This window comes from Ctenopharyngodon idella, chromosome 19 (genome assembly GCF_019924925.1).
Source record: "Ctenopharyngodon idella isolate HZGC_01 chromosome 19, HZGC01, whole genome shotgun sequence".
Taxonomy (NCBI): Eukaryota; Metazoa; Chordata; class Actinopteri; order Cypriniformes; family Xenocyprididae; genus Ctenopharyngodon; species Ctenopharyngodon idella.
Window position 1 is genome coordinate 29,522,363 of NC_067238.1, and position 19,140 is coordinate 29,541,502.

At 37.9% G+C, this 19,140-nt stretch overlaps 1 protein-coding gene across 1 annotated transcript in view; it reads left to right on the top strand.

Moving 5' to 3' along the window:
• LOC127501559 (potassium voltage-gated channel subfamily KQT member 4) overlaps window positions 1–19,140 on the top strand; it is a 62,109-nt gene that overhangs the window by 28,528 nt on the left and 14,441 nt on the right. Inside the window, exons 2-9 of the mRNA XM_051873587.1 lie at window positions 4,706–4,796; window positions 9,745–9,871; window positions 10,242–10,417; window positions 10,935–11,060; window positions 12,957–13,067; window positions 13,156–13,251; window positions 13,378–13,466; window positions 14,564–14,689. Of these exons, the coding sequence (XP_051729547.1) occupies window positions 4,706–4,796; window positions 9,745–9,871; window positions 10,242–10,417; window positions 10,935–11,060; window positions 12,957–13,067; window positions 13,156–13,251; window positions 13,378–13,466; window positions 14,564–14,689 (942 nt within the window). The remainder of the gene's footprint in view (window positions 1–4,705; window positions 4,797–9,744; window positions 9,872–10,241; window positions 10,418–10,934; window positions 11,061–12,956; window positions 13,068–13,155; window positions 13,252–13,377; window positions 13,467–14,563; window positions 14,690–19,140) is intronic.

Sequence of the window (19,140 nt, forward strand, 5' to 3'; positions counted from 1 at the left end):
CCACACGGCCCATATCTATGTCCTCATGCTTTCATCTCGCTGTGGCTTTTATGGCATATTAACAGTCCAAGTGATGAATAAGTGAAGATTTAGTCTAATGAGGACCACAGCAGGTTCCATTACAGCATACTTCATCTTAATGTATTGTACTAGAGAATGAGAAGAACGAAGCGGGTCATGTGTCGTTATTGCAAAGTTCATTTCATAACCCACATTAAATTTTGTAAAAGAAAATATGGTACTTAAAAGATATAAAGCCTTCTAAGATTTACTTGTGACTTATATTTAAATTAAACCTGGATGGATGGATTGTTTGGATTCTGCAGCTCTAGAATTTAAAAGATAGTTCATAAAAAATAAAAAAAATTAAAATTCTGTCATCATTTACTCACCCGAATATTGTGTATGAACCTTTTTTCTCCAATAAATGAAAAATTCATTAAATTTTCTCAAGCTCTTCAAGTCAACTAATATTGATAATAGTAATAATAACACAATATCTTGGTCTGATGTTGAATTTTTCTTCTAATTATTCTTAATTATTTAATTAAATATGTTGTATTGCATACTGTTAGCATGAATGCTATTCCATATAAATATCTACTTCAGTCATGAAACACTAAAGGGCACAGGCTGATGGTCCTTTACATGCAATCTGCAAATAATCACATTATTGCAATGCACGTGCAATGCACACGCTGATTGGCCTCTGCTGATCCTGCAGCCAATGAGATTGCTTCCTCAACATTTAAATAATCTGGTTCATCGTTTGTTGTAAGATAGTTCTGCAGCGTGCTATCAGAGTTCCTCAGAACCCCTCCACCTCCCCAGCTCCACCTGCCTAGATCTGCTACGGGATTTATGTATGGCTATTTATGCAGCAGCAGCATATCTTACATGCTCACGGCAGTGTGTCTGTGTATCTATCAGCAGTAGCAAGTCCATACTTGCTCTGCAGCAGCAGCAATAATCATCAGCAGTGTAGCAGATCTAGTCCTCCAAGACCAAATACATTAACATTGCCATATTCAATAACATGCTAAAACTATTCAGAGAGTTGTCTTTTTTCTCAGAATTGAGTTAATTTAGAGTTAATATCTCAATTCTGACTTATGTTCACGCAACTGCGAGTTATAAAGTCAGAATTGCAGGATATTAAGTCAGAATTGCGAGCTATAAAGTAGAATTGTGAGTTATAAAGTCAGAATTGCGAGATATAACCCCGCAATTCTGACTTTTTTTTTTGTGCGGTTTTGGCGGAACCACTTGAAGGGGATCATTTAAAAAAATTTAGAAAATGACCGATCGTTTCACTAGATTAGACCCTTATTCCTCGTCTGGTATCGTTTAAAGCCCTTTAAAGCTGCACTGAAACTGTAGTTTTTACCTTCAACCGTTTGGAGACCACTGAAATCCACTATATGGAGAAAAATCCTTGAATGTTTTCATCAAAAACCTTTTCTTTTCGACTGAAGAAAGAAATACATAAACATCTTGGATGACATGGGGGTGAGTAAATTATCATGAAATTTTAATTGGAAAGTGAACTAATCCTTTAAGTCAGAATTGGACTTCATAACTCGCAGTTGCGAGTTTTTATCTCACAATTCTGAGAAAAGAAGAATTGCGAGTTTATATCTCACAATTCCGACTTTATAATGCAATTCCGACGTTATATCACACAATACTGACTTTATAACTTGCAGTTGCGATTTTATAACTCGCAATTCTGACTTTATATCTCGCAATTCTGAGAAAAAAGTCAGAATTGTGAGATAAAAAGTCACAATTATCCTTTTTTTTTTTTTTTTTTTATTCCATGGCGGACACAAGCTTCCATAATTTGCAGAGTTCTTGTTGTCTTTGGTTTGAACTGGAAATAAAAAGTGTTGGTTGTTTTCTAACTGCTTTCTTTTTCTTGCATTTACAAGGTCCATTTGTTTTCTGTGGATTTATTGATTTCACAAGGTTATATATGATACACGCTTCTTCTTTCTTTTTTTTCTCCACAATTCAACCTGGACCAATTGTCAACACAGGCATTCCATCAGAGAGTGGTATCGACATGACATACAGCCAAATCATGTGCTTACCGGGAAATACAAACACTCGTGGCACTGCATTGTTTTCACCTCATGAGACTGTCATTTTTGCTGATTTGAGGATTTAATTTCTGCTTTTGGCAGATTGACTTTAGGCTTGGAGGTTGGGTTCAAAACTTGCTTCTCAGCTGAAATGCTAGCCGCACATGGTCTTTGCATGCTCTAATGTATCTTTTTTTACTGCGTTCATCGTTTTTTGATGGAAACCTATTGGGGGCAGCTAAGCAGTTTCTGGGCCTTTTCTTCCTCTGTCCATCCAGTCAGATGTTGATGATTCAGGACTGGGAAACTGGGCCTTAGCTTTCAGTGCTTTTGCCTCTTTTTTTTTTTTAGTTTGTTTTATGAGGGATCGTTTTACCTACAGTACATTAGTTCGGCTCTAATGAGTCATACTCAGCAGAAACGGTTCAGGGATGAAATGACCTTTTAGTCTTCTGATGTTTTCCAAAATATTATTTATGCATAAAGAATATTTAAGGAGCATGTTTAAAACTAATTGACTGACATCTTCAGATCAGTGCCCAAATAGTTGCCATAATCTGATATATATTTTATAAGGCCTGTCAATCTTTTCAAAATTGAATTCAGATTAATTACATATGCTGGTTAATTGTCCAGATTAATTGCATATATGATCTTGTTTGCTCAAAGTCATACTTTTTTCTTGCACTCTGGACTCCATTAAATTCTTGTGTACCAGATACTGCAATTGGGAAAATCTCAACCTTTCAGAAACAGTTTAAACGTAAAACTTTGGAAAATGCCTCCAGAAACCAAGTCCATTAAATGCGTTCGAAAAGTGTTTGTGCATGTTAAATTAGCACTAAAATCCATGTATTATTAATCCTGTTTGTTCACTTTAAACAACAGGTGTTTCCACTCACCCATGATTTGTAAAATAGATTTGTTTTCTGCTTCTTTTTCCCATCCAAGGTTTATCTGTAGCTTTTTTTCTTGACACATTCTTTGTGACACAGTAAACTTTGGGGAGTTTATTATTATTCTTGGCCTTTTCTAGGTGTGTCCAGCCTCTTCTGATGTCAGGTGATAACCCTCTAACAGTACTGTATTTTGAGGAAGACGTTAACTGGTTGTCTGCCTATCTTTGTCTCCTTCCTCTTTTCTGAGTGAATCAGTGTACAGCCGCTCATTATGGTCTGTCAGTCTCGTAACATTCTTCATTCCTTAGAGTTTATATCAATAACTGACCTCTGAGAAAGCCTCAGGAGTTGTATTTTAGACGTCCTTAAGGGCCTCATTAAACAACAAGGTTCTGTTGTTGTGACTATTTGAATCATTTCACATTTCCTCACAACCCTGAAGAAGGACTCTGTTGCTCTTAACCGTCTCATTACGCACAGCTGAACAATTTCACTCTCTCCTCCTGCAGTTAGATTGTAAAACTGAGAAGTAACGCAGGGAGGGACGGTACGAGCCAGCGGGCCAGATGTGTCGGGTTTGAGTCCTTGTGGGATTTGGCATCTTCCCCAGCAGCAGCTGTTTGCACGGAGCCGATCGGACTCCAGCTTCTCTGAGAACCGTGGGGCAAATCCAGCTTTTGTTTCGTGGCGCTTCAGCTGGGAGCACCTGGAGCATTCCGGGTGCCCCAATTCTTGCGAAAGGGCCCCTTTTCCCAAAGAGTCTGAGTGCTCCCAAGAAATGTCAGGAAGTAGGGCTGTAATCTCAGCTTTTATCCACTCCATTTTGAGCGGGCATGCTGGTCTTTCCGAGCGGGGTCTGTGACAGCAGTGATTAAGAGCATCTGTGTGTATGAGATAAGTGCCAACTTGAATTATGGGGTGTCAGTGCCATGGCGCCCAAGTTTCTCGGTCCACCAGAGGCCAAAATCCATCAGTTTGTGTAGATCACATGTTTGTGTTTGAGTTTTTGGCCAGTCTTTGCTGTGTCACTGTGATACACACTACAGTTCAAAAGTTTGGGGTCAGCGAGATTTTTTTAATATTTTTGAAAGAGGTCTAAAAACAGTAATATTGTGAAATATTATTACAATTTAAAATACCTTTGTTTATGTGAATATATTTTAAAATGTAATTCATTCCTATGATCAAAGCATCATTATTCCAGTCTTCAGTGTCACATGATTCTTCAGAAATCATTCTAATATGATGATTTGGTGGTCAAGAAATATTTCTTATTATATATTATCAATGTTGAAAACAGTTATGCTGCTTCATATTTTTGTGGAGTCTGTAATACACATTTTTTCAGGATTCTTTGATGAATAGAAAGTTCGAAAGAACATCATTTATTTTAAATAGAAATCTTTTGTAAAATTATTAATGTCTTTTTAGTGTCACTTTTGATCAATTTAATCCTTACTCACAGAATAAAATAATTTCTTTCAAAAAAAAAAAAAAAATCTGATTGACCCCAAACTTTTGAAAAGTAGTGTATGTTTTTTGTTGTTGTTGTTTTTTCTATTGTTTCCCTGAGGTATAGATAATAAAATAAAATAATAAAATCTGCATTAGGTTAACAGTGTTTTACATGATGACATATTACTTGATAAAGACTAGAACACTCACCGCAGTTGTGTTTTGTATTTTGATCTGTTAGTTTGTGTGTGTTTGTTTGTGTTTCAGTTTTCTCCTAGTGTTCAGCTGTCTGGTGCTTTCTGTTTTCTCCACCATTCCAGACCATCATAAATTTGCCAACGAAGCGCTCTTCATCCTGGTAAGGGGTTAAAATTACACAAACTATACCTTAAACAGGCTTAACAATACTAATCACTCTGGAGGAGAATGACGTCATAATAATGCTGATTGGTTAATGACACCATGAGAACATGCACCGTCCCAAACCCTTCACTAGCAACTAGTTCACTTCAGAATTAAAATTTCTTGATAATTTACTCACCCCCATGTCATCCAAGATGTTTATGTCTTTCTTTCTACAGTCGAAAAGAAATGAAGGTTTTTGAGGAAAACATTCCTGGATTTTTCTCCATATAGTGGACTTCAACAGGGACCAACGGGTTGAAGGTCCAAATTGCAGTTTCAGTGCAGCTTCAAAGGACTCTACACGATCCCAGACGAGGAATAAGGGTTTTATCTAGCAAAACGATTGGTTTTCTAGAAAAAGTAAAAATATATATACTTTTTAACCACAAATGCTCGTCTTGTACTAGCTCTGCGATGCGCCACGCATTACGTAATCATGTTGGAAAGGTCACGCGTGACATAGGCGAAAGTACCGCTGTAGGGCGAAAAACTCCATCTCATTTTCTCCTCCAACTTCAAAATCGTCCGACATCGTTGTTTTACCTTTTTTTTTTTTGTAAAGGCCGCTTGACTTAGTCTTTGCTTGCTTTGTAAACACTTGCTTGATACTTCTGCCTACATCCCGCGTGACCTTTCCAACATGATTATGTAATGCGTGGCGCATCGCAGAGCAGTACAAGATGAGCATTTGTGGTTAAAAAGTATAGAATTTAAATTTTTTTTTGAAAATGGCCGATTGTTTTGCTAGATAAGACCCTTATTCCTTGGCTGGGATCGTGTAGAGCCATTTGAATCTGCACTGAAACTGACATTTGGACTTTCAACCCGTTGAACCCTGTTAAAATCCACAATATGGAGAAAAATCCTGGAATGTTTTCCTCAAAAACCTTAATTTGTTTTCGACTGAAGTAAGAAAGACATAAACATCTTGGATGACATGGGAGTGAGTAAATTATCGGGAAATTTTAATTCTGAAGTGAACTAGTCCTTTAACAGTGGTGTCAAAGGCAGCAGGCAGGAGACTGTTTCATGCTTTTAAGACTCTCCCAAAAAAACATCGGACACTGGAAAAACATCTACTGTAATGTATACCCAGCTAACAAAAACATGTTCTTAGAACGATTTGCTAACATTCCCATTATGTTATGAAAACATTATTTCTGAATGTTCTTCTGATTGTTGTTTTTTAAATGTTTTTTGGTTATGCGATCGTTAAGGGAACATTTCATTTTATCATTTTGCAACATTATGGGAATGTTACTTTTGAATGTTTACTAAACATTCTGGCACACATAGTAACATTAAAACAAATGCCCAACTAAAACGTTTCAGAAAAAACATTCAATGAACAATGTATAAATAAGGTTTTGAGAACCAAAGTTTAAAGACCAGATAACTTGGGGAAAAAAACTGCTCTAATAATGCTACTCAAAAGAACATTTGTTCATAACTTTAAGAGAACCTTGCCACGGTTCTGAGAACGGTCCCTGTTAGCTGGGTAGAAATATTAGCAATTTATGTTTCTTGTAAAAAATATTATGTTCAGAATATAATTGAACGGCTGTCAATAGAGAGGCTTTTTATGTCTAGATGATGTAATTACAACATCAACCAGCAGGGACAAAAACCTCCACATTATTAAAAAAAAAAAAAAAAAAAAGTACAGATGCAGCTGCTCATGTTTATTTATTTAATATTTTGGCAAATTTGATCATGCTTTCAGCTACCAATAAAAGTGTAGTACTCTCTGCTCCATTTAAGACATTTTACCATATTTCCAATACTGAAATGCACTAAAGAAGAAGCAGGGCCTACTCGTGTGCATGTGTCCCACAAATATTTTTAAGATAAATAGAAAAAACACAAATGTAGAAATGGAGAATTGTTTCTTGTTAGTTCTAAATGACTAAATCACAGCCTCGTCTCCAAACGGCTTTAAATCTGACACAGCATGCAGTTTATCTATTAAATCACATTGAAATGAATCCACTCACTCTCTCTTACCTGTAGAGCAAATGCTTTGACTTCCTTCCTGTGTTTTATATCCAAAAACGTAGTTGAAAGTTGGCAGCCACAGACTGTCTGATCTAAGTACCTTCACTAAACAGCATTCACCTTGTCTGTGCCGTCTCTAAATACATTCATAATAGCCCATCATCTGAATAATTAATCACACAGTGCTTTCTCCGTGGCCGTTAGTCCATCCAATCACATTCTATATATGTTTTTTCAGGTGTTTTTGGAGGTGTGTCTTTAAAAAAGGTCAATTGGGTGATTTTTTTTTTTTTTCTTTTCTGTTTGCCAGCATTATGGATCAAATGTGCCGTGTATGCAAGCCTGTTTTGCTGTCCGTTGTGTTACTAAGCGGTTTATCTTATTAGTCCAGCAGGCATTGTTCTGAATTCTTTTGTAAGCATAAGCATGTACATTTATGCTGTAGGATTGTAACTATAAATTATTATTAATAAGGCTTTTTGTTAAAGCATGTTTCTGCGTCCCAAACTTTATTGTCAGTGTTCAGTATAAGGCTTCAATATAACACATTAGGGGGCATTTGCTCTCTTTATAACTGCAATGAAACACATTTTGAAAATTATTAGGCCTAATTTTCATTACCGTTTTAGCAGCATCTCAGGCCAGGTTCATTTCTCATCTGATTGGCACACTGTAAGCATTCTTGTACTGTCTCATGTCTCCCTGTGGCTGCGTTAAGTGTGCATTTTGTTTTCCGCTGGGATCTTTGCTCTGGGAAATGGCAGTGTAAGCACACGGCAGGATTCAGGTGTTGTCGAGTATGCAAGAAGTAGCCGACTCCATCCAATAATCTTAGCTGCAATTCTGTAATCACTCATTCAGTATGAAGTGCTTCCCCTCTCACACTGACTTTCTCTCCCACTTTTTTTGCATTTAATGGTCTCCTGCAGGAAAGGACTGTGTTGTCTATCATGCAAGTTCTGGTATTGACTGTACTCTCAGTCTGTAATGTGTTTGTTCACATTGAGAACGCAGGTGCCACTGCAGGAGCTGTAATCAATACAAGCATTTAGCTCAGGCCTCTGTGAATCCAGACCGTCTGTGGCATCTGAAGCAGTCATATGATTTAGTATAAATGAGGACTTGCAGATTAATTTCCCAATAGAGCGCTGCAGTGATGATATATTTTTTTAGGCCAACTCGGAAGTTAGCATCACCCTGGTTCCCTCCAGTAGGATTTTTCCATTGCAGAAAATAAATTCTGTGACTAAGAAAAGTTTATGATTCTTACACATTTTGTTCGTCATGATCATCTTCACAAATGAACACAACTTTTAAGATTTTTGAAGCCTAAATACAGTCGTCAGAAGTCAAAAGCTAAACGTGGGCGTAAACAAACTCAACTTGTGTAAAAACATTTTCCCTGAAAGACTGAGTTAGAATAGTTTGCAAGAGCATGATTATAGACACAAAGAGGCTGTGAAAGTGGACTAGTGAGTCGATGAGATTACCTGTTCGACAGAGCCTCTTCTTTAAAAAAACAAAAAAACCACGACCAAAAAAAAAAAAAAAAACATTTTATTCAAGCTTCATGCATTCTTTTTTATCATCGCCTGAATGTGGGCAAATTTCATAAAAAAGCACCATTTTGAACAGAAATCTGAGAAAATTGCATTTTCTTCAAAGACTACAACATGCATAAGCAATGCTTTTATTGCTTATTTCTGCTTCTTTTTTGCCTGTGTTTTGATTCAGAGATTCTCTACTCTTTCAGAAGATATGTAATAGCGCCCCCTACCTTATAACAGTGAAAACATGGAAAGCCGGAAAATTCCATCAATGGCGGGGAAAGTGTTAATGTCTCCGACGACCTCTGTAGTCCCATTTAGCCACTTGTTAGCAACCTCCTTTTTCAAGACAAGTAAAAGCTTTAAAGTCCCCGTGTTTAATAATTTTATCCCTTAAAACTCATCTTTGATCACCAAAATGACATATTTAAATGTTTTTTCCTGTGAAAAAGAAATTCTTCATGTCTTAAAATAGCTTGAATGTAACTCTACACCCTTGCTTCATTTAGTATACGCAGATCTATGAATATGCTGATTAGCCCCGCCTCCACTCACACGCACAAGCTCAGAGATCCACTCTGTCAACTTACTGTAGTAAACGCTGCACAATGGTATCGCTTTTTACAACGTCGGACACATAACAGTAATTAATATGATTAGCCTTTTACTTATTTTACTATATTATTAAACAGCAATGTGTTGCTAATGTTACACGACTCCCTTGCTTCAGAGCGGTCATAGTTAATGATATGCTAAAGCCCGCCCACACGTTGACATGATTGGTTACAAGGTAGATTGTGACGTCAGAAACGCCGGCAATTTCGAACCGCGTTTTTGAAACTGTCTTAAGATCACATGCAGTTTTAAACAGAAAATACTCAGCAATGGTGTTGACTTGTGAATTTGCACATGGTTTGTCTTAAAGCACATTAAAAACACCACATAGACATATAAACAACATTAAAAACTTGATTTTCACCACAGGGAGACTTTAAAAAATGTAAAAATATACCTTATTTCAGGCATTTAACCAAAAACCCATTATAAAAACTCTTTGACTTCGTTATGATGGAAACAGAAGTGCTAAAATGCAACTCGTTTCCAAAAATATGTTCTCCCTGCGCCACACTATTATATACAGCAAAACAATCTTAATTTTTTTATGAATTAGAGGTCAATTGACTGCCTAGTACTTTAACCTTTACTGCCAGATGTGTATATTTATATTTATAGATTACTGGCAGACCATCAGTCACCAGTTTTGTTATTTTGATATATTTATTGCCATATTCAAAGAACAAAGCAGGCATTATTAAGAGGATTGATTTTGAAAATGATTTCATGTGGTTTTACTTGCAGGAGTTTGTGATGATCGTGGTTTTTGGGCTGGAGTACTTTGTGAGGGTCTGGGCAGCCGGATGCTGCTGCCGGTACAGAGGATGGCAGGGTCGGCTACGGTTTGCCAGAAAGCCCTTCTGCGTCATAGGTAAAGACCTGGAGTCTGAGATCAGAAGCTTCATGAGGGGCACAAATGTGTTTGTATAAAGATCTATGGCAGAAAACACCATTCACAATGTCTTCTCCTCATCATCTGCCCGCCCTCATGTTACTCGAAACTTATATGACTTCTTTTTGAACGGTATGGATATCAATGTACAATTGGTTGAGATTTCAATACACTGGACTATAAACATAAATTACGTCAATAGACGTCTTACCAAAAAAAAAAAGACATTTTCAAAACGTGGTTCCCCCTTCAAAAAATGAAGGTATGTGCCACCCCATCTAAAAAGATTGGTTCTCTTTTCTTTGTTTCTCTTTTCTGTTCTTGTCATCATGTTCGTCTCATTACGTAGACTTCATTGTCTTCGTGGCGTCGCTGGCAGTGATAGCGGCAGGCACACAGGGGAACATCTTCGCCACATCTGCTCTGCGCAGCATGCGTTTTCTGCAGATCTTGCGCATGGTGCGTATGGACCGCCGGGGAGGAACCTGGAAGCTGCTGGGCTCTGTGGTGTACGCTCATAGCAAGGTGACAGCAGCACACACACTCATCCATCAGAGGACGTTTGTTTCGCTATTATGTCACTGTACATGTTTTATGAAAACCTATGAAACATACACATAATGCAAAAGTTTAAGTTTTGTTTTGTGCGTATCCACACCTTAAATCTGAAGAACCAAAAAAGTACTGCATAATCAACAATTATTTTCAAATATGCTTCCAAACTCTAGGGAGGGGAAGTTATTTTGATTAAAGATTTCCAGAGCACATGAAATAAAAAAGATAATGATTTGCAAGTGTAAATCATTTATAATAAATACTGCTATATTCCTGTGTCAGGCTGGGTGTGATGCTCAAACAGAGCCACACTGTTTACGCCCATTAGGAAAATCAACCAACAAATTTATATCTCTTAGCATATTAAGACAGTATAGGACTAAAAAAATAAATAAACCATCTTCATTAGTTCTCCATTTAAGCGTTTTAATTAATGAAATACTCTTCTCATAATTTTTTTTGTAACTTTCCTCTCTCTGTGTTTCAGGAGCTGATCACAGCCTGGTACATTGGGTTCCTGGTACTGATCTTTGCCTCCTTCTTGGTCTATTTGGCTGAGAAGGAAGACAACCAGGAGTTTTCCACTTATGCTGACTCCCTCTGGTGGGGAACAGTAAGTACTGCCCTCGACTGAACTAATAACCTGTCCTGTGCTGCTGTCAGTTCCCTGGCTCTGAATCATTTTTGTGGGAATTGATGTTGCAGCAATTTAGTTTTATTTCTACTGGGATTATATTTCTGCCTCCAATAGATTGATTGTTAAATATAATATACTGAAACTGCAGCGTTAGAAACGGTAAAGTCGATTTTAAAAGCGTGTGTGTGTTTGTGTGTGTTATTATTTAAGAGGACTTTTTTGTTTCAGTTTTAGTTTTTATTTAAGCATTTTAAGTTAATGTGCTAACTGGTTTAAAAATATGTTTACCAGCGTTAAAGTTCTCAGTCAAATGTTATTGCTATCTAGTAGCATTTTTATGTTTAGTGCGGGTGGATTGTAAAGGTTTTACAATCTACTATGTATAAAAAGTGAAAACTTAAATTAATTTGTCCATTTTATTGTATTTTTGTTAGTTTGTTGGAGTCATGAATTTTAAATGTATTTTTTTGTTTCTGTTTTTCCCTATTTTAGTTTTTACTTATTCAGGTTTTATTTTTGTTCATTTTTGTTTTATTTCAGTCAATGAAAATAGTTTCATTTAGTTTTCATTTTAGCTTTTTGAAACTACCACTGCTTTGAGCTGTAAACCTTTTTTTGTTGTTGTTTTTCCTCACCTTGAAATGCATTTCACTGTCCAAACTGGTTAACCGTAGACTTTTGTCAGATTAGACGCCATTTTGAAGTTAACACAGATGAAAATGAGGCTGTGAGGGATAGACGTACAGTCTTTGCAATGGCACACACTGTATAAAGGTCCGAGATCACATAATATTCATAACTTTTAAAACTGTTCAATGGTGTTTTCAACTGAAAGTTGTTGTTTTTTTCCTCGGAAAGACGATTCGTCAGCTGAACAATCAGTATGTTGTTAAACAACAGTATAATCCATTATAATTCTTTCCCTCACAGCCTCGTTTTCATTCCTGTCAAAAATTAAAGGATTAGTTCACTTCAGAATTAAAATTTCCTGATAATTTGTTCATGTTCATGTCTTTCTTTCTTCAGTCAAAAAGAAATTAAGGTTTTTGAGGAAAACATTCCAGGATTTTTCTCCATATAGTGGACTTCAACAGGGACCAATGGATTGAGGGTCCAAATTACAGTTTCAGCGCAGCTTCAAAGAGCTCTACATGATCCCAGATGAGGAATAAGGGCCTTATCTAGTGAAACGATCTGTCATTTTCTAAAAAAAATAAAAAAATTATATACTTTTTAACCACAAATGCTCGTCTTGCACTGCTCTGCAATGCGCCACACATTACGTAATCACATTGGAAAGGTCAAGGTTGGAAAGTACCGCGGTAGGGCGAAAAAGTCATCTCATTTTCTCCTCCAACTTCAAAATTGTCCAACATCGTTGTTTGACTTATTGCTCGGTACTTCCGCCGACCTTTCCAGCGTGATTACGTAATGTGTTGCGCATCACAGAGCAATGCAAGATGAGCATTTGTGGTTAAAAAGCATGAAATTTTAATATTTTTTTTTTAGAAAATGAGAGATCGTTTCACTAGATAAGACCCTTATTCCTCGTCTGGGATCATGTAGAGTCCTTTGAAGCTGCACTGAAACTGCAATTTGAACCTTCCACTTGTTGGTCCCTGTTGAAGTCCACTATATGGAGAAAAATCCTGGAATGTTTTCTTCAAAAACCTTAATTTCTTTTTGACTGAAGAAAGAAAGGGGGTGAGTAAATTATCAGGAAATTTTAATTCTGAAGTGAACTAATCCTTTAAATAGGCACTACCCTGACTAAGGTCTATTTGTAAAATGGCAGGTTTTGAAATTAGGTGAAAGAAGGTGCACGACTCCCCTGGCCATTTTGTTATTCTTACCTCCACTGTTTTCAACCAGATAACCCTCACTACGATCGGCTATGGTGACAAGACGCCACGCACCTGGCAAGGTCGGCTTTTAGCGGCTTGCTTTGCCCTGCTGGGAGTGTCCTTCTTTGCCCTGCCCGCTGTAAGTACTGTCGTCGATTTTAAGGCCGTTGACATTTCATTTTCCACCGATCCCAAACCAGCTAATGACCCTCTGTCCTTTCCATAAGGGCATCCTGGGTTCGGGATTTGCTCTGAAAGTGCAGGAGCAGCACCGGCAGAAACACTTTGAGAAGAGGAGGACTCCCGCTGCCAACCTCATACAGGTGAGCAACACACCTGCCGCAAATACAGTCACGATTTCTATTTCCACGTCCAAATATGTGTGCGTTGTGTGCATGTACATCTGGTTGTGTCATCTTGTGCCGTGCTGTATCGTGTTGTCTCCCCAGGCTGCATGGCGTCTCTACTCTACAGATGCTCAGCACTCATATCTCACAGCTACCTGGTATTTTTATGACAGTATGCTGCCGTCCTTCAGGTAAGTATGACCTGTAAAGGAGCCCTCGGCGGACATGCTTATCTGTGCTGTGCAAGTTGAACTGGCCTTGTGTGTAACTGATATGACTGACAGGTGGCTTTTGAGATCATGATTTCAAAAAGAAGGGGTTCAAAATATCCCAAATACTTCAGCATTAGTCAGATTTATAATCGTGTTTCTGAGAACACTGTTTTATTTTATTATCCTCCCTACACAGACACACAAAATGTATTTTACTTTAATTAAAAATGGTACTTTGACCCAGAAATCATGATTTAATTGATAGTTTTGCAGTTCCTTTTATTGTTTTGCTTTATTCATCTGCAGCATTAATTTTTGCATGTACTGAAAGCAAAGATTATGACATGAGTTTTCATGAGTTACATAAGATTCAATTTTAGTACCAGTTAATGTGGGATGAAAAATGTGGAGAAATAGAAATTATTTATTATTAAAACACTAATGTGACTCATGTTTTTAGTTAGATAATGTATTTAAAAATTAATGAAATAAAAATTCTTGAAACAAGATAAACTTAGCTACAAAAATAGTTAGTGTTAACTTCCCTGAAAACAAGTTTTAATATCTTATATTAAATATTAAACATAATATTCTACATATTTGTAAATATACCACTAATTAAAAACTCAATAAGATGTAATTTGACAGATCCCATAAATATTCTTAAAACCAACAAATAAATTATAAACATTTTTTCACAATTTCCTATATATGATTTAATTCCTTTTATGAAGTTTCTCAGTTTCCATATAGTACATTATGCCACATTTTTGATTCTTAATAATATATATTTCTATTTTTACCTTAATATTATTTATCCCACATGCATTCATCTTTGGGTGAATTAATCTGACTAATTATCATTCATTTAAAATGACAGGGAAGTGTGTATTTTAGTACACAAATAGCATTTTTAAACAGTAGATGTTTTATAAGCTGAATTACCCCTGTCTTTTTAAAGTATTTTGATTGTTAATTTACCATTTTGTTTTTAGCTTTGTGTTTGCTTCTTTTTCCTTTTTTGTTTTGTTTCGTTTATCATGTTTGATTATTTTCATTTTTTGCTTGTGGGTCAGAGAACTGACATTACTGTTCAGTCACCTCCAACGGCAGCGTAGCGCCAAGAAGGTTCTCCACAACTCCTACCACACCCTGCTGTCGGGGCTCCGGCCGTACAGCTCCCCCTACCTGTCGGGGGACAGGTACGCCACTGTCCAGTTTAATCTTCCTAGAGGACACTAACTCTTCCCTACAATTTCAGTAATAAAATTAAATTCACAATAATACTAGCATACTGTAGTGTAGTAAAGTTTCAGGTCATTTCTTAAATTGCCCCTATTATGCTATTTTAAAAGCTCTTAATTTTGTTTTGGAGGTATCCCAGGTCAAAAAACACTTAATTTTCTCAAAATATACATTGCAGCATCAGCTCTTTTCTCACAGTGTCTGAAATGGTTCAATGAAGGATTCAGTATCTCTAAACCCCGCCTTTCCGAGAGCCTACTCTGCTCTGATTGGTCAGACGACCCAGTCTGCTGTGATTGGTCTACTGCTTACAGTGCAGAAAACAGCGTCTTCTCAACATGTCGAACCAAACTCTTCCAGTCTCGGTTACAACTAAAGTGTTTGAGGGCGGAGCAAAGTAGACATTGTTCACGGGCAGCCAATGATACCACTATGCAAATTTGTTACAAACCTAATAGGTTCATGCTGGAAGTAAGACTGGAATTACTGACGACTCGTTTCAGGCAGTTCAGTCAATAACTCCATTTATTGAGCAACTCTGGAGACCTTTTACATTCACAAACATCACACACTACATTAAAGGTAATATTCAAAAAAGCATAATAGGGGCACCTTAATACATTCATCATTATGTAAATGGTTTACAGGAAGTTCAACTCCTGACACTCCAATAAGCTGCAGTTAAATCAGTTGCAGCAGTTTTACTTGTTTGTGTTTTCTGTGTGCCTTTCTGTGTTTGCTTGTGTTTTCTGTATTGTTTTTTGTGCTGATACTAATACTACACATCTATACTAGGACATTGAAAGATGTATCAGATATGTGATGTTCTACTCTTTAATTTATGTTAGATAAGTTGGAATTTTCATTATAGCCTTTTAGTAGTTTATGCTTGTGTAGCCTATATAATAGAAAATCTCCATAACTGATCACATATCTGGTGTCATTCTTTGGTTCAATGGCCTTTATGTGTGTTAATGCCTGCGCACATTTGTGTGCGAGCATTATCTCTTTACCCTTTGACATTTCAGTGTGTCTCACACCCCATCTTCATAGCCCTTCATTCAACTTCTCCATTTTCCTCCTCTCCTCCCTGCCATCACTCCATCCATTCACGTTTTCAGGAGGACTGACGTTCCATGCAGGTTTGTGGTAGGCTTTTGAGACGACTATTTCGCCCAATGGGAACTGTCGTTGGCCGTGCTGTGTTTACAGTTTGAGGTGCTTTTTGTTTCGAGTGACGATGATAAAATGAACCGCAATGATGGTTTGGCTGCATTCAGATGCATTGAAATCTAATCGATTGACCTCTATTAACCTCTTCACATGCCAGTATCCGCATGCCACCCCGTCCCTGCCTGCCTCACTCTACTTTCTCTAAATGACCTTTCACCCCTATAAGTTGCACATGTTGTATCCCTTTCAACTGATCCTGAGGCAGTTCATTTCAGTGCAAAAAAAAAAAAAAAATCAGAGATGTGCTGAAAGGCTGCAAGTGCTGATCCTTAATGTGTGTGTGAGCTCATTGACCCTTGCTTCAGAAACACTTATTTCTCCACTTGTTACTAAGTTACACTTTGTTTTGAAGTGCACGTTATTGCCCAAAAGGAATAGCGAGCTTGATGTCGCGCTAAACCTGTATTATTTTCATTCATCAGTGGAACACAGAAAGAGATATTTAGCAATATTTACAATGAAAGTAAACTGGAGCTGTTAAGAGTGACCAAAAAAACCCCAAAAAACAAAGAAAGCACTATAAAAGTGGTTCATACAACTATATTCAAAGTGTTCTGGAGCCTTACTATAGATTTATTTTAGAAATTGACTAAAATGTAAGTCATTATAAGATTTAAAAGCAATTGGCAAGAGATTTTAACGCCATGTCGGAATTATACCGCAATTACGAGATTCTGACTTGTAAAAAGCGTTCATTTCATCATAGAACTCGTAATTAGAATTTGTAAACTTAAAATTTTCTGAGAGCTCTGACTTGTACCACATGACCACCTGAACAGCTTCAAGCAGAATGTTACTCATTTTGTAATTACGACTACATGGCGTGAATGCAGTATAAGCAAATAGCAGCTTAAATTTTGGCCTGTTCCTCACACAAATCTATATACAGTATTAAAGCTTGAAATATAGCACAGATGTCTGCATGGACTACTTTTATTTACTTGATCTCCCCAAAAAGCAACCAGGACATTCTTCAAAACATCTCCTTTTGTGTTCCACGGAAGAAAGAAAGTCATACTAATTTTGAATACATGAGGATCAAATTTGCATTTTTGGATGAACTATTCCTTTAAAAATTGAAAAATTGCATTTAAGTTAGGTCTATTACATTAAAGGTACACTATGGAACTTTTATTTTGTTCCGAATTTATATAATGAGCAAGTACATCATGAATCCATCTTCCAATCCATGTTTTTGTCTTATGCTAAATCACTACGGTACGCCTATAATAAGTGTTTATATTTAGACTATTGTAGACCGAGCGGGACGACAGCCGCTGCGGAGTAGACCAGTACATGCGTACATGCGTACGTCATAGACATAAACAGAGAGAAGTAGATCCGGCTACAATGTTCTTCTGCAAGACGCATGCAGTTTTATTAACCACCAGAGCGCCAAAAGTTACATAGTGTACCTTTAAGTCCAACAACATCCATGTGGATTGTATTATATACTACTTGCATATGAAATTTCAACATTTGCCCGAAAATGCACACTAAAACAAGTGTAACACGTGTGTCCTGGCACAGCCAACTAACCCTCACAACCCTTCACGAATCCCTCCCTCTGCCTTGTGTGTCTCTTCAGTCAGCTCGTATCTAAAAAGAGGGGTTTCTTCCGGATTCATACTGGCAGTAAGCAGAGGTATCCATGTGTGATGTGCCTGTGCACACTGGGCACGATCCGTCCCGCCCCTGATGCCTGAAACTTTCTGAGACTTACTGATCCAGTGCAGCTCGACCCATTCAGCGAGATTCGGAAATGCCTTCTGTGACGAGGCATTCATCATGACTGGATTCAGTATATTCCTGAAATGGAGGCTGCACTAGCTCAATAATCTCAGTAATATGCTGCCCTTTAGGTTACGTCTACATTGATCCAGATACTTTTAAAAAAGTGTTTTCGTTTCAAAACGCTCTCCGTCCATACTAGCATTTCCAAGCGTTTTCCAAAAGTTTCTCATCCACACTGAAACATCAGTAACTGCTAAATTCACCTTACAGCACATGCATTAAACCTCATAAAAGCTCACTGAGATGATACAGATGGAACAGAGAGGAATGTCTCACCATTCACTGATGCGTCCAGTTTGCACTCAATCACCATTATTTGGTTTAAAACGCAATTGCCCTCATGTTTTGCCGCAGGACAGCAATTGCGAGTAAATTTTCTATCATCTTTGCAGGACTGTGCTATGAAGAGTGATTTTTAAAAAGTCTTTGTTAAGGAGTTATAAGCCATGAACCAAGCCAGTTTTTGAAAATCAGACAAAATGACAAAGGTACAAGATTGTGTACTTAACGGCTTTAGTGAGGGAAAGAACTACAGTCCCATGAAGCATTGCGGACAGCATAATCGAATTAAAAACAATGGAGAAATATAAAATGTCTCATGTACAAATGTTGATTATATATGTCACCGGTCCTACTCGCACCCGCTCCGAGCGGGACTCGAACCGGGGTCTGTGGCGTGCTAACAAGGACTCTAAATACCGCAGCCGCTAGCGTACCTCTTGAGGACCAGGGTGTGAGGTTTACACGCTCAGCTCTTACTGGCCGTTACACTCACCGCCCTTAACCTCACTCCCATCCGGGTCACGGCACCTAATGTAACCACTCCTACCTGCCCCGCTCCGAGCGGGCTTCGAACCCAGGTCGCCGGCATGAGAGGCGGGCGTGTTAACAAGGACTCTAAATACCACAGCTGTTAGCGCACCTCTTGAGGCCAGGGGAGTGAGGTTTACACTCATAGCTCTTACTGGCCTACGTCCGTTACACTCACCTCCCTAAACTTCACTCCCATCTGGGTCACGGCACCTAATGTAACCACTCCTACCTGCCCCGCTCCGAGCAGGATTCGAACTTGGGTTGCTGGCATGGGAGGCGGGCGTGTTAACAAGGACTCTAAAGACCACAGCTATTAGTGCACTTCTTGAGGACCCGGCAGTGAGGTTTATACGCACAGCTTTTACTGGCCTACGTCCGTTACACTCACCCCCCTAAACCTCACTCCCATCCGGGTCACGGCACCAAATGAAACCACTCCTACTCACCCGGGTCTCTGGCATGGGAGCCGGGTGCGCTAACAAGGATGCTAAAGACCGCAGCCGCTAGTGTAAGTCATCAGTTTTCAAAAAGCTTAGTTTTCACAGAACAAAAAGGCTGTCTCAGTGTG